The sequence below is a fragment of the Echiichthys vipera genome (assembly GCF_963691815.1).
Source record: "Echiichthys vipera genome assembly, chromosome: 16".
NCBI classification, from domain to species: Eukaryota; Metazoa; Chordata; class Actinopteri; order Perciformes; family Trachinidae; genus Echiichthys; species Echiichthys vipera.
In genome coordinates, this window is record NC_139841.1 from 27,551,768 (window position 1) to 27,573,548 (window position 21,781).

General features: G+C 47.6%; 1 protein-coding gene across 1 annotated transcript; it reads left to right on the forward strand.

Moving 5' to 3' along the window:
• The first annotated feature begins 440 nt into the window (after positions 1 to 440).
• On the forward strand, positions 441 to 19,792 carry naa25 (N-alpha-acetyltransferase 25, NatB auxiliary subunit). The gene is made up of 24 exons (XM_083929589.1): positions 441 to 513; positions 3,795 to 3,880; positions 5,381 to 5,519; positions 5,708 to 5,826; positions 5,931 to 6,005; positions 6,083 to 6,190; positions 6,958 to 7,036; positions 8,513 to 8,624; positions 8,714 to 8,803; positions 10,088 to 10,260; positions 10,340 to 10,452; positions 10,550 to 10,757; positions 12,234 to 12,323; positions 12,421 to 12,601; positions 13,673 to 13,772; positions 13,882 to 14,033; positions 14,124 to 14,249; positions 15,240 to 15,483; positions 17,493 to 17,616; positions 17,718 to 17,783; positions 17,877 to 17,974; positions 18,056 to 18,166; positions 18,255 to 18,395; positions 19,081 to 19,792. The coding sequence occupies exons 1-24, from the start codon at positions 456 to 458 to the stop codon at positions 19,201 to 19,203; spliced, it is 2,916 nt and encodes a 971-aa protein (XP_083785715.1). The 5' UTR covers positions 441 to 455; the 3' UTR covers positions 19,204 to 19,792.
• Positions 19,793 to 21,781: the final 1,989 nt, after the last annotated feature.

Genomic DNA, 21,781 nt, shown 5'->3' on the forward strand with positions numbered 1-21,781 from the left:
AAATACAGAAAAAAAGCACTTTTTTAAAATATAAAAAGTCTAAAACAATGCAATAAAATAAATTAATAAAAATAAAAATGTTATTCTGCATACTGAGTACTTTTACTTACAGTAAGTGAGTACTTCTTCCAACAAATGGATGCAACAAATTAAAACTGAGACCTGTCTGTGAACATTTTTGGGCTTAAATAAAGAATAAAAGCACGTTTATACATAATATAATAATAAAAGTGTGTGTGTGTGTATGAAAAAATGTAAAATATGAATAAATAAAAATATAATTCTGCATAATATAGTACTTGCACTTCCAGTAATCCCGCCTGCAGCGCTTATTAATGCATAATAATAATAAATAAATAAATAATGACAGATTAAAAAACAAAAACCTGCTCCTGCTCCTAGAGGCGGCTCACACTGCGCATGCGCCAACTCTTCCCCAGCAGGTAAACTCCACCATGGCGGCGAGAGGCCATGTGCAGGACCCCAACGACCGGAGACTGAGACCCATATACGGTGAGCACTCCGCGGGGCCGGGTTCAGGTGTGGGGGGGTGTGTGGGGAACACCCCGGGGTGCTGTGTACCGGTGTGTGTGTGTGTGAGAGGATTAAAGCAGGGGGTGCTGGAGTCTGGAGGGTAACCGCCGCGGCCCCATCAGCTCCGACCACGGTCTCTGCTGCCCTGCAGCGCCCAATGACAGTGCACCTTACCCCGGTGTGCTGCGCCACCGAGCCGCGGTAGGACACGGGTGTGGGGATGAAGTCTTCTGTCCCCCCGGTGTTGAACGTGTTAGACGCCCCCCCGGTGGTGTTGAGGCGTTTTAACGGTGCAGGGAATGTCTGCTGTCCGGTTGGGCTCAGTCTTTGTAGCTAACTGAATGCTACACGGTTAGCTTGGAGCTAGCATCAGGTTCATAACTGTGGAAGGACAATATGCTTCAATGCTAACTCCAGCTAGCTGGTTAGTTAGCATGGAGCTGTCAGTCACAGCTCACAGCCCAGAGACACAGAGGGGCTCAGGAGGAACACACATAAAGGACGTTTACGGTGTTTTTAGAGGTGAAGCGGGGGTGGAAAGAGTATTTAGAGGCTTTACAGGAGTAAAAGTACTAATGCAACACTTTATAAATGCTCCACTCTGAGTCAAAGCCCTGCACTAAACCTCGTTACATTAACAGTAGTAATAACACACTTAAATACTACACTGCAAGTTAATGTCCTGCATGCAAAACCTTAAGTAAAAGTACTTTAACCACACTGTATAAATACTCAACTGCAAGTAAAAGCCCTGCACTAAACCTCATTAAAGTAAAAGTACTAATACCACACTAAAATAATCCACTGTAATTAAAAGTCCTGCATGCAAAACCCTCCTGAAGTTAAAGCAAAATGTCCTCAAAGTATGGGTTAAAGTTGTCATTGGGCAGTAAACTGTTATTTCTGCTGTTTGTGGATGAATATTGCTGCTGCATTAATGTGTATTTTGTATTTTACTTCTGTTGATGTGCTCATTTTAACTTGGGGCTGGAGGATGTGGTGAAAATCTACCCTGATATACAGAAGATCTTTTCATATTTTCATATTTCATAACACAGCATGTTTTCTAGTTAGTAAGTACAAATATGCATCGACTGTTTCCACTTAAAGAACTAAAAGTCAAATAATTCATTCTGTAGAGTCGTTGAGACAAATTTCCAATACGATAAAAGATCTGTTGAAGTATCAGTAAAATGTTCCCTGTCAGTGTTTCCCTATTATATCTGGTGTTTATGTATAATTGTTATTAATGCATTAATGTTTGCTTTATTCCCCTGCTGTAGACGGTCACGGTTGAGCTCATTTTATCTCCTTTATCTCCTGTTGGTAGTTTAATCCAGTGATTTTCAACCAGTGTGCCGTGAGAGATCATCAGGTGTGCCGTGTGAAATTATCAATGAATGGTCTATTTTCAAACTTCATTCATATATAAATGGATTCGCTCAGACGCTAAGTAAACAAAGTTAGAGTTAGTGCTGCAGCTGCACGTCAGGTGACAGTGGCAATTTGGGTTCACAGCAAGACAAGCGAGTGACAGTGATGGAGAAGTCTTTGAGAAGGGAAAATGCAAATGCCGAACAGGGCCCTGGACAAAATTATGACCCTGATGAAGGCCCTGATGTGAGCGGGGGACAAAAGAAAAAAGAGAAGACGGTGAGCTCGAGGCAATACAGCAAAAGCTATCTTTCATTTGGATTCACTTTCACCTCCGCATCACACCAACGTGAACCTTTCGCCGCCATTGTTTGAAATGTCCGCGCATGGTCCCTACTTCTTTTTTCTATGTCCCAACAGGCGCACAGGAAATGATGTCAGAACCGTCGTACGCCTCGTGCTCTATTCGTCGTAGGCCTCGTGCTCTACTCGTACATGTGCAAACGTGCTTTACAAAAGCCCACCTCTCTCAGACGGGCCGGGGACGGCAAGCGTGCCGCAGTTATGCGCGGAGCGGTTGCACTCACACTGGTCAAACGCACTAGGGTTGACCCGAAAAACCTGTTTTGGCCCGGTGCGGAAGGACAGTGTGAGTGCGCCCTAAGGGAAACTCCAGCCCCCCTCATGACCCAGCTTTCATGACCACAGGTGAGGGTAGGAACCAAGACTCACGGGTAGATCCAGAGCTTTGCTTTGCTCAGCTCTCTTTTCATCACAACGGTGCGGTAGAGCGACTGCCTTAATTTATCTTCAGAAGGAGAATTTTCTCAACACATAAAGGAACATTTCATTCATCAGTTCATCACAAACATTCAACACATCTGGAGATATGTGGTTTCCCCTGGACAGGAAGGAACCAAAGCTGTCAGACACATCACGTAGGGGAGGAACAAGAACAACATTTCCCTCTGCGCTGTAGCAGAGATGAAGTGTGAAGTCACATATACAGTCCCCTTAAATGTGCCCTTGAGTGAATGTACTCTGGCAGCAGCTTTCCGCGTGTTGACTCTTTTGTGCTGAAGCTGAAACAGGTTTTGTTGGACGGCCCTTATTCAAAGCGTTCAGCAGCACTGAGCTCTCAACTCTTCAGCCGCAGTGACATTTTCATGTAGTTTGGCCCATAAATGAATAAATAAGCTGGTGTGTGTGTCTGCTTCACTCATGACTGGAGCTCCGGGGCTGCTCTTGTTTGGTTTGAGTTCATCAGCAGACGTGTGAACCCTGGATCTGCGTGGTGACTCCATGCTCCTCACATTTCTGCAGGCTCTCCTCAGCCTTCGCTTCTCCACCGACGACAGTTTGAACAGAGAGAATAGACGTGACATAACCACAGTGGGCTGTCTGGCACAGTTAATTCTGGCACCCAGCTGTCCTGAAGTGGCTGGACTGTGTGTGTGTGTGTGTGTGTGTGTATGTGTGTGTGTGTGCGCATACTTCAGCATTTACCAACCATTCAGAAAGACATTTATAGTTACGGTGACACTTATCTATTCATCTGCTGATTGTTTTCTCAGCAGTGACAAAAACGGGGGGGGCCTGTGGGACAGTGGTTCGAGCGTGTAAAGAGGCTGAAGGTCCACGAGGCAGCGGTCGCATGTTCGACTCCGACCTGCGGCCCTTTGCTACATGCCTCCCCCCCTTGCTCTCACCTCATTTCCTGTCTGTCCTTTGTGATTAAGTCTTGAAAAACTGCCACAAAAAGATGTTTATTGTATAGTACACACAGCACTTTAAGTCGCAGTCAAACTTCACTGACTATGATGAGTTAAGTTTTCATATTTACAGTCACTTGTTAATGTCGTGATGTTTCCCTTGTGTTTCCCCAGATTACCTCGATAATGGCAATAATAAAATGGCAATACAGCAGGCGGACAAACTGCTGAAGAAACACAAGGACCTGCACTGTGCCAAGGTGAGGAGCTGGCTTTGTTTTCTTCTGTTTACAACATCGGCACACAGAACCGTTAAGTGCACTCGCGTAACCCTCAGAACACTTGGATAACTGTGAGAATGAATGGATGGATGGAGCTTTTTCCTTTTGTCCTTCTTTTCTTGAGAGCATGAGTTCGTCCACTACACTTAGGTACGGGCTGCGTGCCAGAGCGATGGGTTCGGTGCTAAAATTAATCTTCCCGAGCAGAATGGAACAATAAGACAACAGTCAGACAGGTGACGGTGGTGGGGTGTGTAGTGTGGTATCAGTCTAAGTCTGCGGTGTGAACGTGACGGTAACGCGGTCCATACTTCAGCCGAGCGCGAGCAAACCAAAGTTCCTTTTCTGTCCGTGAACATGTCCAAGAGTTCATCGCTGCACCCACAGCCTCGCCGTTTAGTTCTTCGGCTCCGTTAACCTCGACCACTGGGCGCAAGTGACCTGCCACGGACCGAGTTATGAGGATGAGACCAGCCCGCTCCCAACTACGGTTCAGAGCGTGGAAGCTGTAAAGGGAACATGCTGCTGTTCGGACCAAGCCCCCACCACAGTGACTTCCTGTTTGATCCAATCAGGAAGCCCCGTCAGCGTCAGTTCTCTGAGTGTCCACTAGGGGCAGGTTTCATAACAGAGCAGTTTCTCATTGAGCCCCATGTTAAACAGGCCGTTTACACAGCATCATTAAACCTGTTTAAGGACAAAAGAACATTCTAGTCTGTGTGTTTAGCTCATATCTCCATGACAACACTGAGGGGGAGGGGCTAGGTTTTTATTTTATTGGAGGTTAAAGTTTATGAATAATTAGGGGCGTGGCCTCTTGAGTGACAGCTAGCCTCTGGCCCTCACTTCTCCTCGGAGGTAAACGTCAGCCAGATGGACGTACGCCCCTCCCCCCAACGTCACATACATGCCCTTTTTTGGTCAGAGGAAATGAGGCGGAGTCAAAGTCTGACAAGATGGAGACTCCCTTAGGCGAGGACGATTGGATCAAGTTGAGGGAACGGACCTAGACTGAGACCTTACGTCGATTTTAATACAGTCTGTGGTTTTCGGACGCATCACGCGATTCGGAGGTATATTAGATTTTAAAAACGTTTATTATTTTAAAATGCGTTCTGCAGCGTAGGGAGAATGGCGTTGGTCACGGTTTAGAAAGACAGGAGTTACACAGCAAATAGCGCTCACAACCTTTTTATATATTTATTTATTATTTTAGAAGAAGACGTTAGTTAAGGCGGCAGGCGTGTGCAAAGGGCTGCGGTAAACCCAGGTCAGAACGTGGTTAATGTGTGAATATGTGTGTCACCTGTCTCTGTGTGAGCTGCTCACGAGGAAGAGCATTGAACTTATGCTCTCGTGTGTTCAGATGTGGCTGTGATGATCTGAGACTATTGAGAGTTCTGTGTTTCATATGTCACGACTCTGTCCTGTTCCCTTCTGTGTGCGGTTCCTTACGCGTCTCCGTCCTCGTCCCCTCAGGTCCTAAAGGCCATCGGTCTTCAGAGGACGGGAAAGCAGGAAGAAGCTTTCACTTTGGCCCAAGAAGTGGCCACACTAGAGCCCACGGACGACAACTCGCTACAAGCTCTGACCATTCTGTACCGGGAGATGCATCGCCGTGAGTACACACACGCACACACACACACACACACACACACACACACACACACACACACACACACACACACACACACACACACACACAGACACAGACACAGACACACACAGACACACACACACACGAATGCTGGTGACAACATCGGAGCAGCTGCATGTTGAACATTTGTTCCTGCGTGTCGTTCACAGCGGAGTTGGTCACTAAGTTATATGAAGCTGCGGTGAAGAAGGTTCCTCTCAGCGAGGAGTATCACTCTCACCTCTTCATGGCGTACGCTCGCGTGGGCGAGTACAAGAAGATGCAGCAGGTGAGAAAAGCTCCACCCACACACACGTGCGTACATGAACACAGCAGATGGACGTCCGATGGGAATAACGACGAGGATGTTGATGCGTCTTCTCTCTTTAACAGGCGGGAATGGCCTTGTATAAAATCGTCCCCAAGAATCCGTATTACTTCTGGTCTGTCATGAGTCTGGTGATGCAGGTATGGGCGGACACACGACGTCTACGCTCCCTAAATAATGTCGTTACACTGAAAATAACGTGTTGTTTGTTGCGTAGGCCATCTCAGCACAAGACGAAAAACTGGCCCAGACCATGTTCCTGCCTCTGGCTGAACGGATGGTGGAGAAGATGGTGAAGGAGGAGAAGATTGAAGCAGAAGCAGAGGTGAGTAAAAAACATTATAAAGTGTATACATTTCGTAAACTTCCTGTGCAGCTGTATCCAAGTGTCTTGTATCTGTTCAGTGTTTCTCTGGGATTTTTCTGGAGGCCAAAGAAGTTTCTTGAACGTTTTTTTACCTTTTTGCTGTCTTTTGTTCGTCCTCAGTCGAAGTGTGTTTGCCCTAGGGGCGTAACGGTACACTCACAGTCACGCTTCGGTTCATACCTCTGTTTTTGTCATGGTACGGTAAAGTACAGGGCGGGATGGTACGGTTCATAGTTTGGGGGGAAACAACAGTTAAACAGTTTTAGCTGTCGGTATAAAACAAACAAAAAAATACTACTGCAATTCTCCAATAGATAAAATAGTGCTTTAATATCTGCAGCGGCACTGGGAGCAGCATGGAGCAAGTCTCCCAGCGCGCCGGGATTTGACGCTGAGACGTAGCGCTGAGATGGATACGACAGAGGACAGCGGTCCTGAAGGCTTACGCTACGTTGCATCTCATAAACAGAACGGTACACACGTGTCCCGAACCGTGACATGCGTACCGAAGGGGACGGATTTTTTAAATAAACCGTTCCACCCCTAATTAAAACATAACAAAAAGATTAATCGACTGAAGACATCTTAATCTCAAATAGGACTGCTGATATTTTGAACGTAATCTCCAGAAGAACAGATCTTGTTGTGTTCAGGCTCGTGCAGATGATGACTCCAGAGCTGCCGGTCCTGTTGACAGCTGTTTGTGTCTCTTCATGTGTTCGTAGGTGCAGCTGTATTTCATGATCCTGGAGCGTTTGGGGAAGTGCGTCGAAGCCCTCGAGGTGATCAGGGGCCCCCTTGGAGGTAGGTGTACGTCAGCACTGTAGCTCAAACACATCATGCCCCCCCCGAAGCCTCCGTACATGTCCGTGTGTGTGTGTGTGTCCGTGTGTCGGGTGAACGGGCCTGACTCTGCCGTGCCTCAGCAGCTCTGAGTGACGGCTGCTGGATCACCTGCCTCCACCAGCTGACTGACTGAAGTTTGCAAACCAAAGTAGTTTTTTCATGTCATTGGAATAAATCAACAGTGTTTGACTGATTCATTAAGTTTTTGCTGCAGGGGTATACTTATACATAACAGACAAACATTAATGAAATGTTGCAGTCTGAAGTCAGTGAAATGTTAACGTCACATATTAAAGCAACACCGTGTAGTTTTTCAACCTTCATGGTATATTTCCAAGACCCTTGTGATGCTACATCAACTTGCAGTTAGTTTAATGACACATCTGTCGTATCCTGACAGATCCTGAGTCTGTATCTCTTTCACCCGAACAGTGCAACTTCGTACATCAGGTCGACACCTGCACACAAAAAAACTACAAAAACTATCGTCTGCTTTACAGCGTACGTCACAGTGTATCTCCTGATCATGTTACCAGGACAACTTTACAATAAAATACCTTTTTCCCAACGATAGGAGGAGCCTGAGGGCAAATTCTACATGTTGTGGCTCCAAGGGCGCACTCCCACTGTCCTTCCGTCCCGTGCCCCGTGCTTTAGGGTCCTTGTCCCCCCCTCCAGGCCCGTTTGTACTCACACTACCTGGGCCTCGGAGAATGCTTCTTGCTGCCTATACGTCATCACGCCGTAACACGTCACACGCATTGATGACGTCATGGAGATGCGTGGCTTTGTTTCCAGATCTTTCCGTAGACCTCAGAGTTTTTGTGCGTCTTGTCGACTGTTTTTGAATCTTTTCATCGACCAAATCTGCAGTAAACACTCCACCTCCGCATCACACCAACGTGAACCTTTCACCGCCATTGTTTGAAATGTCCGCGCATGGTCCCTCCTTCTTTTTTCTACGTCCCAACAGGCGCACAGGAAATGACCTCAGAACCGCCGTAGGCCTCGTGCTCGTACACGTGTGCAAGCTCGTGCTCGTACATGTGCAAACGTGCTTTACAAAAGCCCACCTCTCTCAGACAGGCTGTGGACGGCCAGCTGGCCGCAGTTATGCACAGAGCGGTTGCACTCACACTGGTCAAACGCACTAGACTCTACCCGAAAAAACCTGTTTTGGCGCGGTGCGGAAGGACAGTGTGACTGCCCCAAAGAAGAAGAAGAATTACTTTATTAATCTCGCAAGGGGAAATTCTATTTTTTCACTCTGTTATTATTCAGGTTACACACACAGGCCCGAAATACACACACACACACACACACACACAAACAGGACCTATATACATGAAATTAATGAGATGAGAGAGAGATGTCAGAGATGATATATATACATGTTAGATGAGATGATATACATATGTGTGCGTCCTCCCACAGAGAAGCTGACCAGTGAGCTGCAGAGCAGAGAAAGCAAGTGTATGATGCTCTACCAGAGACTACAGCGCTGGCCCGAGTGCAACTCCCTGGCTCACAAGCTGCTGCTCAAAAAGTGAGTGAGTATGGGCTTCTTTCAAGACTTGTGTGAACAGGGGAACTGCTACAGATGAGTCACACACACCTGTGCGTTTGTGTTTCCAGTCCGGATGATTGGCAGTTCTATCCCTCCTACTTTGACTCTCTCTTCCACCTGATCGATCAGTCGTGGAGTCCGCCAGACGAAGGAGAACAGTGAGTACGAAGTAACTGCTGTGAGTGTGTGAGAGCAAATACGGGTGTGAACACTACACCAGAGACAAGGCAAACGCAGAGAGGAAGGAGAGCATTCACATGTTCTTCCGCTGGTATAATAATCCCCCCTTATATTCCCGTTATTCCAGAAGGATTAGTGCTTTTTCAGCTTTATCTTTTGAAGACAAACTGCTTCTCGTCAGATGAAACATTTCAACCATCCACCCCTCATCAGAGAATGGCTGAAACTATTCATTATTTTCATTATCGATTGTTTTCTAGATCAATCGATCAGTCATTTGATCTTTAAACTGATGAAAAATGTTGATCAGCGTTTCCCAAATTCCCTCAAATTCAAAAATAAACTAAAAAAAAACATGTTTACTGACACAGAGGAGGAAAAACACAGAAAATATTCACATTTAAAGTGTAACTGCAGTGCAAAATCATCCCATGGTCTTCTTTGGCACTTACATAGATCAAATAAACCATTTTTTGAATTTTTTTGCATGAACTTTTGGCTAACGTGGCTAACAGTGATTAGCACGGAGCAGTACAGTGAAGGCATTCAAAGGTCATTTTTAACCACTAATGCTGCTGAAAATAACAGCAAACCTCTGCAGCAGCATGAGAAGAGTCCCTACACACACAACAAAGCAGCAACAGCGTAGTTAGTGAAGCCAGAGTTTATTAAGAGAGTGTTTTAAAGACTTACCTACTGGCCCCTGTACCAGCTCCTCTCATAGTAAAGTCCATTCCAGTGGATTACCAAAGTCAGTCCCAAAGGAAGGAGCCCATTGGTGCTTTGTTGTGTGTGTAGGGACTCTTCTCATGCTGCTGCAGAGGTTTGCTGTTATTTTCAGCAGCATTAGTGGTTAAAAAAGACCGTTGAATGCCTTCACCTTACTGCCCCGAGCTAACCACTGTTAGCGACTCTCCTAGATTTCTCCGTTAAGTGCCGAAAAAGACCACGGGAGGATTTTGCGCTGGAATTGCACTTTAAGAAGCTTGAATTTGGACACGAACCGCTTAATTGATTATCAAAGTAGTTTGGTGGTTGATTTAAAAAGTTGACAACTTAATAATGAATCGATTAATCTTTGCTGCTCTACATCAATTTCCCCCCTGTTAAAGTGGGTCACGGCGTGATTAGAGGGCGCACCCTTCAACCAGAATTCAAATTCTCTAAACTTTGGGGAGCAGCAGGAGACAATAGATTAATTCACCACATGAATGAAAGTATTTACATGTGACGTGCGTCTCTGTGTGTGTGTGTGTCCCCAGCTGTCCGGAGGGTCCGGTCCATCACACCGTGGCGGAGGTGATGAGGTTTGTGGAGGAGAGGATCAAAGGGGAGGACGGCAAAGACTCCCGCTCGCTCAGAGGACCCTATTTAGCTCGTCTCGAATTAATACACAGACTGAGAGAAAGGGGCTGTCCCGAAGAGAGCCTCTTAGGTAAAACACACGGATTGTAAAACGCTTTCACTTGAGTTGCTTTAGCCCTTTGTGTGTGACTGTATGTGGCTTTAAACAGGTGAGCCTTTAGAGCTCATGGTGCAGTTCTTTGGGAAGTTTGGAGACAAACCCTGCTGCATCACCGACCTAAAAATATACCTCCACCTGCTCCCTCCTGAACAACACGTGCAGGTAGGTTCAAGGTGCATTGATGAGTTGTGAGGAGCGAAGAGTTGGGAATCACACGTCTGTCTGTCTCTCTCTCTTTCTCTCTCTCTCAACATTTTAGTTCATCAACCGTCTGAGTGAAGCGGTCCCTCTGGGGGAGCAGGGAGACGAGGGCTTGGCTTTCCCCGAGGATACCAAAGCGCTGCAGAGGCACTTGTGCGTGTGCCAGCTGAGTCGAGCGCTCGGGCTGCACCACGCTCTCGATGCGGACGGGAAACTGCGGCTCATCGCGGAGCTCAAAGCCCACTACCGTCACGGACTCAAGTTCGGTGAGAGCAGCGCTTCTTTTCTCCACTCTTAAACCTTCTTGACGCTCCCGTTTGTTCGGGTTAATCGGATTGTTCACGGAGCAAAGAGGCGTGAAATCACCCGACACGCCGTGACTCGCTTAACAACAAAGAGCCCTCGTCCGTCTCCACGTTCGCTCCGGTAACAGCAGTGATTCATCATCGTGGCAGTGAATCAGTAACGGCGTCTTTATTGCCTCTTCTTCTTCCGCCGCACATCGTTATCACATCGTCTGGTGGAGAGCGACGGCAGAGAGCAACGCAGTTCCAGAGGAAGACAAAGTAGTGACAGACCGCCGAGTGGTTTCAAGTAATTTCACTGCTTCCTCTTTTTCTTCTATCACTTTCTTAAAAGAGTCATTTAGAAGTCTTAGTTTTAACATTGTCCCCTTTCGCCTGCTCGGGTTAAGCGTCGCCACAGTGGATGATCTGTGTCCATCTCTCCTGTCAGTGAGCGACCCATTCATAGATAAAAATGTCAGCAGACAGGAGCCTTCAAGCTTCCAGGTTTCACAAAACTGTCCCGTAGGTGTCCCGAGCCCCCACTCCTGTCCCCTCCATCATCATCATCACATCTTCAGCTCTGCCTCCTCCACCTCTGCCTCCTGTCCGTCCGTTCAAACCATCGCCGGCCTCGCTACCACCTTGTAAACCTTCCCAACCTTTTTGCTGCTCTCCCTCGAATTCACGCGCATGTATTTAGTTTAAACAACAATAAACTAGAACAGCAGTTTTCCTCCCTGTCTTCTTTATATTGATGTCAGTTGTCACAACCTCAGAGCTTCTGCTGCTGCAAAGTCAACCAGAGCATGGACTTTAATGCATGGGAGGAACTAAAATAAATCTGTTTTCCTTCTCAAAATGCAAGTACGGTATGTGGGCCTGTCGCAATAAGCAATAAATCTATTAATCGCACGATAACTCAAAATGAGTGACTCACTTTGAGAGCTGCGATAACTTCGATTTGCACGCTTGTTTGTTTCCCTGGTGTCTCTCTATCAACGAGCTTCAGCGTAATGAGGAGTTAACCCACGGCACGTGTCGTGTCGGTCATATGTCATGTTGGTCACATGTCGGTCAGTTGTCGTGTTGGTCACTTGTCGTGTCGGTCAGTTGACGTCTCAGTGACATGTCGTGTCGGTCAGTTGTCGTGTCGGTCAGTTGTCGTGTCGGTCACGTGTCGGATGCGTGCAGTGAGGTTGCGTGCGGTGAGGTTGCGTGCGGTGCGGTTGCGTGCGGTGAGGTTGCGTGCGGTGAGGTTGCGTGCGGTGAGGTTGCGTGCGGTGAGATTGCGTGCGGTGCGGTTGCGCGCGGTGAGGTTGCGTGCGGTGAGGTTGTGCACACCTCACCCCAACTTCACTGATCATGCTCTTAGTTCTTTAGGTTGCACAGCGTTCTGTAAAATGTCAAACAGGCGCATTAATACGTTTTCTTCCTTCCTGTATTTGTGTCTCTCAGGGAAGAGCGCTCTGAAGACGGAGCTGCAGTTCTCCGATATGTATTGTCTCATGGCAGCTCATGTATTTATCGACCTATGGAAGGAGACGGGTGAGTCTTTTCTTTTGTCCTGCTCCAGATCTTCTCTGTCAGCGACGCCGTCTCTAAACGTGTGTGTGCGCGTGTGTGTGTGTGTGTGTGGTTGCAGGGGATGAGAACATGGTGTGGCGGTGTTTGGGCGTCCTCCACGAGGGGCTGTCTCTCAGTCCCTCCAACGCCCAGTTCAAGCTGCTGCTGCTGCTCGTCTACTGTCACCTGGGGGCCTTTGAGCCCGTCGTGGACCTCTACTCCAGCCTGGACGCCAAGCACGTACAGCACGACACCATAGGGTCAGTGCAAATACAGGAGGGCTGAACCATCGGAGGGGAAAATCTCTTTTTTTCTGATGGATATTTTGATTTAGAGTATTTTGTTTCATGCTTTTCCGTCTTTTCTGACCAATAAATGTTGTAATTATGTTTTATAAGCGTTAAATAATGATGTTCTTGTGTTTAGACGTGAGCCTCAACTCACTGAAGACGTTTTCCACCCAAAGATATTTGAGTTGCTCGCTTTGGGTCCTGATTGGTTAGCATGATTTAACACAAGTGTCGGGCTTTCTACCTCTCTCTCTCTCTCTCTCTCTCTCTGTCTCTCTCTGTCTCTCTCTGTCTCTCTCTCTCTCTCTCTCTCTCTCTCTCTCTCTCTCTCTCTCTCTCTCTCTCTCTCTCTCTCTCCCTCTCTCCCACCTCCCTGTCTGTCTTCCTCCATCCCTCTCTCCCTCCCTCTCTCCCTTCCTCCTTCCCTCTCTCCCTTCTTCTCCCTCTCTCTCTCTCTCTCTCTCTTTCCTCTTTCTCTCTCTCTCTCTCTCCCTCCTCCCTGTCTGTCTTCCTCCATCCCTCTCTCCCTCCTTCCTTCCCTCTCTCTCTCTTGCTCTCTCTCCCCTCCCTCCTCTCTCTCTCCCTCCCTCCTCCCTGTCTGTCTTCCTCCATCCCTCCTTCCTTCCTCCTTCCCACTCTCCCTCCCTCTCTCTCTCCCCTCCCTTCCTCCTTCTCTCTCTCCCTCCTTCTCGCTTTCTCCCTCCCCTCCCTCCCTCCTTCTCTCTCTCTTAGACTCAGTGATGAGGCGTCACAGTGGCCCACACGAGAACACTTTCATATTGGAGTCTGTTTTTTCATATGTGTATATTTGAATATTCTCTCCGGCCCTGGATCGGCTGATTTGGACCCGTTCTGTTCTCACACACAGCACCTCTGTTGTGTTTGAGTCCAGTTCAGTGCATGTGCGTGTGCATGTATGCGTACGTGCGTGTGTGCGTGTGTGTGTGTGTGGGGCGAGTGGGCGTTGTTGATCCTCCTGTGAGACGCTCAGACCAGCGTTTACTGTTCTCACCGACGCATTCTTTCCCTTTTCATCTCCAGGTTTCTGTTAACGCGTTATGCCGAGTCATTGGGTCAGTTCTCCGCAGCCTCCCAGTCCTGTAACTTCTCCCTCAGGTTTTTCCACTCCAACCAGAAAGATGTAAGTCTACTTTGTTTCATTTCATTTCTAACTCATCGTTCTTCTGTGTGTTTCCTCGTTGGGCTCACCCCTGAATGTGTGTCTTTCTCTCCCCGCTCCGCTCCTGCAGACCTCAGAGTACATCATCCAGGCGTATAAGTACGGAGCGTTTGAGAAAATCCCAGAGTTCATCGCTCTCAGGAACAGGTTGAACCAATCGCTGCACTTCGCCCAGGTCCGCACTGAGAGGATGCTGCTGGACCTGTTCCTGGAGGCCGACATGTGAGAATAAACTCAGCTTTTTGAAGTACAGACACTTGTGCTGTGGCCTCCTTCATTTAAATGCTCTTTCTTTCTGAATCGCTCTTCCAGAGTGTTGAGTCTGGACGAGAGTGTGAAGGCCATGTCTTTGTCTCCGGAGGAGGACGACATCCCCTGGGAGAACATGAGGGACAACAGAGACCTCACTGTTTTCACCAGCTGGGACCCTAAAGACAGGTCTGGTCCCTGTTCTGATGCTCCTAACTGTTTATTTTAACCATGACGAGGGACTTTAGCGTCCGGGCAAGTGCATCAGAAAGTGAATGTCGATCCCTGAGTGTATATTTGTTTCAGTCATCTGGTTATTTTGTGCTTTAGGGCGCACTCACACTGTCGTTCTGTACCGGGCCAAAACCGTTTTTTCAGCTAAAGCCTAGTACATTTAAGCAGTGTGAGCGCACCCGTTCCGCGCATAACAGCCGCCCACGGCCCGCTTGAAAGAGGTGGGCTTTAGCAGAGCCGTTTGCACATGTACGAGCACGAGCGTGCGCACGTGTACGAGCACGAGCCCTACGGCGGTGGCAGTATGTGCGCCTGTTCGGACATAGAAAATAGAACGACGGACCATGCGCGGACATTTCAAACAATGGCGGTGAAAGGTTCACGTTGGTGTGATGCGGAGGTGGAGTGTTTACTGCAGATTTGGTCGATGAAAAGATTCAAAAACAGTCGACAAGACGCACAAAAACTCCGAGGTCTACGGAAAGATCTGGAAACAAAGCCACGCACACGCGATCAATGCGTGTTACGGCGTGATGGCGTATGGACAGCAAGAAGCATTGGCCGAGGCCCAGGTAGTGTGAGTACAAACGGGGCTGGGGCGCGGGGGGAGAGGGAGGGGGGACGAGTACCCTAACGCCCGGGTCGCGGTGCGGAAGGACAGTGTGAGTGCGTCCTTAGTCAACAAAACCTAAAGAAATGTAAAAGGTGGAGCCTGCGATTTTGGAGAAAGTTTGGTGATATTTGAACTCATCACCATCCAAACAAACCCAGCGCTCCCGTCAGCGCTCCTTCACAGAGTTAGCACGTGTCAGAGAGACTTTCTTTGGTCCCACTTTCTCTGGTTGCGTCCACGGCTTTCCCCCCGTCCTCTGAATGAGTGTCAACAAATCCTAGTTCCTGCCGAACCATGTCCCAAATCAACCCGTGTGCCTCTCCCTTCCACAGACAGTTAACCGAAGAGCACCGGCGTCGCTCTCTAGAGGAAGAGTCCGTCTGGCTGCGGTTACGCTCTCTGACGCTCCGCCTCCTCGCCTCTTTGGTGGCGCAGGGACATGCGCCGGCGTCGCACCAGAACTCTGAGACGGCGGAGAACGGCGTCGGAGACAAGACCTCGGTCCTCGGTGGCCTGCTCTCCCAGCTCAACCAGACGCTGCAGGCCGCCGCTCAGATGGCAGAGAAACGCACTCAGGTCGGTTCAACACGCAAAAACCAATGTAACATGTAACGATTATATCACACTGGCACAGGGATTTGAGTCAAGGTTGCCAGGTCTTATGAAACTTTCCTGTTGAAACAAACTGATGAGGGATGAAATGCGGCGTATTACAGAAACGTCCTAACTCGCAAATCTTATCTTATCTGTTTGGTAACTATGGTAACTAGGGTTAGGCTCATATTTAGGCCGGCCCTTAAGTCAGTGTTCGTATCTTAACTCCAGATGTGCAGCAGTGTGTTACAGAAATGTCCTAAGTTACCAAAATCCTCAAAGTACGTCCACACCTTTCCTCAGTCGTTCTTAAGAAGTTTTCCGTCCACTCGGCCTCGACTTAAGAAATCTGTGCGTCCACACAAAACCAGTTAAACAGACTCTAAACGCTGTAGTACCCATGCCAGACCTGGGTGTGGCGCTGTAACTGCCACAGAAATACACCAACAACAGAGAAGAAGAGACGGGGAGACGCTGTGGAGAATCCAAACACCGGAGAGTTCCTGTCCACATCCTCCTCCATCCTAGAGACAAACGTGTCCCTGGTTCTGGTCTTAGTGGAGACTTTAGTGCTGTTCTGGACTCTGATGCACCCATCACTCTGCAGTTAGTGTCCTCACTGAGCAGAGGGGGCTGCTGGGAGCCCCTTCACTCTGCAGTTAGTGTCCTCACTGAGCAGAGGGGGCTGCTGGGAGCCCCTTCACTCTGCAGTTAGTGTCCTCACTGAGCAGAGGGTGCTGCTGGGAGCCCCTTCACTCTGCAGTTAGTGTCCTCACTGAGCAGAGGGGGCTGCTGGGAGCCCCTTCACTCTGCAGTTAGTGTCCTCACTGAGCAGAGGGTGCTGCTGGGAGCCCCTTCACTCTGCAGTTAGTGTCCTCACTGAGCAGAGGGTGCTGCTGGGAGCCCCTTCACTCTGCAGTTAGTGTCCTCACTGAGCAGAGGGTGCTGCTGGGAGCCCCTTCACTCTGCAGTTAGTGTCCTCACTGAGCAGAGGGGGCTGCTGAGAGCCCCTTCACTCTGCAGTTAGTGTCCTCACTGAGCAGAGGGGGCTGCTGAGAGCCCCTTCACTCTGCAGTTAGTGTCCTCACTGAGCAGAGGGTGCTGCTGGGAGCCCCTTCACTCTGCAGTTAGTGTCCTCACTGAGCAGAGGGGGCTGCTGGGAGCCCCTTCACTCTGCAGTTAGTGTCCTCACTGAGCAGAGGGGGCTGCTGGGAGCCCCTTCACTCTGCAGTTAGTGTCCTCACTGAGCAGAGGGGGCTGCTGGGAGCCCCTTCACTCTGCAGTTAGTGTCCTCACTGAGCAGAGGGGGCTGCTGGGAGCCCCTTCACTCTGCAGTTAGTGTCCTCACTGAGCAGAGGGTGCTGCTGGAAGCCCCTTCACTCTGCAGTTAGTGTCCTCACTGAGCAGAGGGTGCTGCTGGGAGCCCCTTCACTCTGCAGTTAGTGTCCTCACTGAGCAGAGGGTGCTGCTGGGAGCCCCTTCACTCTGCAGTTAGTGTCCTCACTGAGCAGAGGGTGCTGCTGGGAGCCCCTTCCCCGTCCCAAAGCACTCCCAGGCGCCACTTTCTCACTACATTTAGAGACTTTTCACAGCTTCTTAGAACTGGATTTAGAAACAGAGCCTAGAGCAGTTTAGCTCCTTATTCAGAGCATCAGGGAAAAGGGAGAAATATGCTAACTCTCAACATTTTTGTGATATTATCGTTACAAGTGCAGTAATATTTATATTTATCGTAACTATTTAAATGTAACCACTCCTTTTCATTCTCCTCTTTCTCCTTGTATATAGCCATTTTTATTCTTGTGTTCTAATATTTTCATACACCTTTTAATTGTTTTAAGTTATATTGCTGTTTTTAATTGTGCTTATGTTGTACTTGTATGCAATACAATGATAATTAAGGCTATTCTGTTCTATATTTGTGAGCAAAGCTCCTGTTCCTGTTGCATCACAGTCATCGCTGTAACCATGTTGTTGTTGTTTTGCTGCAGTATCCATTCCTGGGACCCCCCTCCACCCGCCTCGCCTCGGCTCTGTCCAGTGGGAGCTGTCAGTGCCAGGCTGCAGCCCTCCAGCTGTCTGTCCATCTACAGGAGCTGGAGACCGTCGGGCTCGGTGAGACGAGAGGAGACGGTGGAAACGTGAAGCGCGTCCATGCTTGCCTGACTCTTTTAACTCACTCTCCTTTCTTTCTTTTTTGTTTTTTACGCTTTCAGATGAGTCGTCGGAGCTTCAAACTCAGATCTGTAACGCTTTCAAATCATTAGTAGTTCAGCTTCAAGGTGAGTCGGCGGCTGGGTTTCCACCTCTGCAGCACAGTGAGCTGAAGTTGGTTCTGTGTCTGATTACGCTTCGTGTTTTCTCTCTCTGCACAGAAATACTGAATAAATGCAAAGGGGATTTCTTGGAAATGAAAGAGGGCAAGTTAAAAACCCGGCCCTCCTTATTAGAAACCCTAGTCTTCTTTGTTGAGGTGAGACATCTCTCTGCTTCCACACCTGTAACCTGGATCTGATGTGTTCCACTTGTGACATGATGATGTTGTTCTGCACAGACGGTCTGCATAGTCTTATGGATGGCTAGTCACTGTGCCAAGATCCTCCGACCTCTCAAGACTAGTCTACAGAAGAAGAAGAAAAAGAAAAAGGATGCAAACACAGCGCTGGTACAGGTCCCCTTTAATGCTCTTACACATCCACGCACGTCTGTGTTTCGTCTGTTAGTAACACGCTCTTCTTTGTGTGTCCTTGCAGCCAGCAGTGGTGTGTGGCTTCCAGGAGCTGACGGGGAGCTTGCAGGACCTTCTTACTCAGTCTTTGGAGTTTATAAAGGAGCAAGAGACGGGCGTGACGGCCCTTAAACTGGCTGCTTTAGGCTTGGAAGTACCCACAGAGGTGAGTGTGTTCTCTCTCGTCTCTGTGTCACCATTCACGTCAGCTGACGTCCTGGCTTGTTAAATGGTGCATGATCAGCTGACGTCCTGGCTTGTTAAATGGTGCACGATCAGCTGACGTCCTGGCTTGTTAAATGGTGCCCGATCAGCTGACGTCCTGGCTTGTTAAATGGTGCACGATCAGCTGACGTCCTGGCTTGTTGAATGGTGCATGATCAGCTGACGTCCTGGCTTGTTAAATGGTGCCCGATCAGCTGACGTCCTGGCTTGTTAAATGGTGCACGATCAGCTGACGTCCTGGCTTGTTGAATGGTGCATGATCAGCTGACGTCCTGGCTTGTTAACTGGTGCACGATCAGCTGACGCCCTGGCTTGTTAAATGGTGCACGATCAGCTGACGTCCTGGCTTGTTAAATGGTGCACGATCAGCTGACGTCCTGGCTTGTTGAATGGTGCACGATCAGCTGACGTCCTGGCTTGTTAAACTGTACACGATCAGCTGACGTCCTGGCTTGTTAAATGGTGCCCGATCAGCTGACGTCCTGGCTTGTTGAATCCTGCACGATCAGCTGACGTCCTGGCTTGTTAAATGGTGCCCGATCAGCTGACGTCCTGGCTTGTTAAATCCTGCACGATCAGCTGACGGGCTCCCTCTTCTCTTCCTGTTTTTATATTCTGTGTTTCAGGAGGAAGCGTCGTTCGCAAAGGCTGCTATGGACAAGGTGCAGAGCAGTTACCTGCGCTCGCTACAGGAGGCGGGAGATCTGCTCAAGAAGAGAGCAGAAACTATAAAGAACCTCAAGATCTGAACACCATCACACGCCCCAAATAAAGATGACTATACTCCCACCCCTCCGCCCGCCATCAGCCCCGCCTCCCCCGCCCTTACACCGCCGTCTGTCAGCCCACCGGCCAACCTACGACTCCCTGAACCCGCCCCCGCCGCACAGTCGTCTCGGACCTCCTTCCCTTTCCTGCGTATTTGTCAACATGGCGTTTTTGAGCTCTCAACCTGGATTTTTCTTTTCTATCACGTCGGCACACACACACACACACACTCGCACACACACTCTGGACAGTTGCAACTCCTATAGCACACAAGCTTGTAATAAAGTCATGGATTTATACGGCAGTTAAAGTGAAAACGAGGGGAGGAAATAAAAAACGTAGAGCAAATTAGATGAACTAATCTAATAAATTATTGTACATAGTAAAGCGCAACTCTCCTTGACTAAATGACAATATAAGACACAATAAACCACTATTCTGTTTGTTTGTCAGTTATGTTTCCTCTTTTATTCCTCAATCTCACACACACACACACACACACACACACACTCTCTCACACACACACACACACACACACACACACACACACACACTGGGACTGTTGACACTGAGGAGGAAAGTTGTTTCAATGTGCTGCTTTTCCGGCCGTTTCCCTCTCCGTCGAGAGCGAGCGTGCATATTTTGCATCGAACTCATGCGCTCTGTGGAGACACGTTGCGACCTGCAGACGGAGGTTTCCCCATTCGACAGCTCATCATTCATCTTCTTTTGTTGCTTTGTGTGTCTCGTGTGTCGCTCTGAGAGTGGAGCCACCTTTGTAGTTGCAGTGTTATAAAGAGCAGAGGTGGGATGAGTTAAAGGACATTTGTTTTTTAAAAGTCTGAATTGTTTCTTTTTTATTTTATTAATGCCGTTTAGAAGTGATGCTTGTGAACACGTTGACTGTGGAAAATGACAGTTTCCCCTGTTAGTCCTGAGAAACCTTCATGAAATGACGAAGGATATTATCTTATAGACTTTGTTTGACTTCATATTCTCAAAATATTGACTTAGTAACTTAAAATTTTGACTTAAACTCAAAATATTGACTTTATTTATCAAAATATTGACTTTGTTACTTAAAATATTGACTTTTTACCAAAATATTGACTTTGTAATTGAAAATATTGACTTAAACTTGAAATATTGACTTTGTTTCTCAAAATATGGATTTTGTTTATTAAAATATTGACTTAGAAACTTAAAATATTGACTTAGAAACTTAAAATATTGACTTTGTTTCTCAAAATATTGACTTCGTTTCTCAAAATATTGACTTTGTTTCTCAAAATATTGACTTATTTACTCAAAATATTGATTTTGTAACTTAAAACATTGACTTAGTAACTTGAAAATTGACTTTGTATCCTAAAATATTGACTTAGTTTCTCAAATTAATCGCGTATTGCATATAATTACTCAGTAACTTGAAATCCTGACTGTTCCTAACAATATTTTCTGACTTTATCTCAAAATAATGTGAAACTTTCTCTCAAAGCACAAACTCAATATTTTCAGATACAAAGTCTTTATTTTTATAAAGTTTTTCATCGGATCTCTTCTTTTTGAATCACATTGGCAGAAATGTTTCTTTAAAAACCCTTAAACCTGGAGCCTGACCATATTTGAGACCACCATGAATGTTCACAAAGACACAACTGTGCGTTATCGACTCTAATCATCCACCGTGTATCGCTGCAGGCGCGGAAAGTCTAGCAAAATGCATCAGTACGCAAGGATCTCCTGTCTTTGTCATGGGTCTCCACGTCCGCAGTGACAAAAGCACAAATTTAAGTGCAGCAGATCGTCTCAATTGCTAGGAAGCATGTTCTGGGATGCAGTCTGTGCCCTGGTTCAGTCCAGACCCGTGGCTTTTGTCCACTTTGACCCAGATCTGATAGTAAATATTAATATTTTCAGCCGAGATGCAGCTCTGTAGAACATTCTGTGATTTCCTTCTGTTGTAAACGGCTCAAACGCAGACTGGTGTCTTTCACACACAGACACTGGACCTTATTGTACATAAAAAAGTTAAATGCAGCCTCTTCAGAGTCCAGAGCGAAAGGACAAAAGTGCATTTTTAAGATATGAGCTGCAGTAGATCTAAGAGGATTGTCCTGTGTTGTTGTTTTTGTCATTCCTGTTAAAGACACCCACCCACCACCTCTTCTCCCCCTCCTGAAAATGTAAAGAATTCAATAACCACAACAATTTCAGCAGCTTCAACATCTCAAAAAAAAGCATCTTCTATTATTATAAATAACTAACGAGAGCTAAAGGCACACACAGTTTACAAATACCACCCAGAGGCACTGATGGACGACTGCAGCGAGCGTGCATTTTGTTGTTTTCTTTACTTTTTCATTAAGAATTTGGCGAAGCAACGTGAAAATGTGAGTCAACGGTGAATCCTCCCCTTCCTGTGAAGTCGCACACATCTATGCTGAATAAATGCCTTTTCTGTGAACACTCGAGCCCCCGTCTGTCTGTCTGTCTGTCTGAATGGATCCGCAGCTGGAGAGGAGATGTGTGTCATCTGACTACATGTGGTTGTTGTCA

Excerpts from the sequence above, each read along its gene's own strand:
- naa25 (XM_083929589.1), top strand. The coding sequence starts at position 456 with ATGGCGGCGAGAGGCCATGTGCAGGACCCCAACGACCGGAGACTGAGA. Across the intron at positions 14,034-14,123 it reads CTGTTCCTGGAGGCCGACAT|AGTGTTGAGTCTGGACGAGA; the intron begins GTGAGAATAAAC and ends TCGCTCTTCCAG. Across the intron at positions 14,250-15,239 it reads AGCTGGGACCCTAAAGACAG|ACAGTTAACCGAAGAGCACC; the intron begins GTCTGGTCCCTG and ends TCCCTTCCACAG.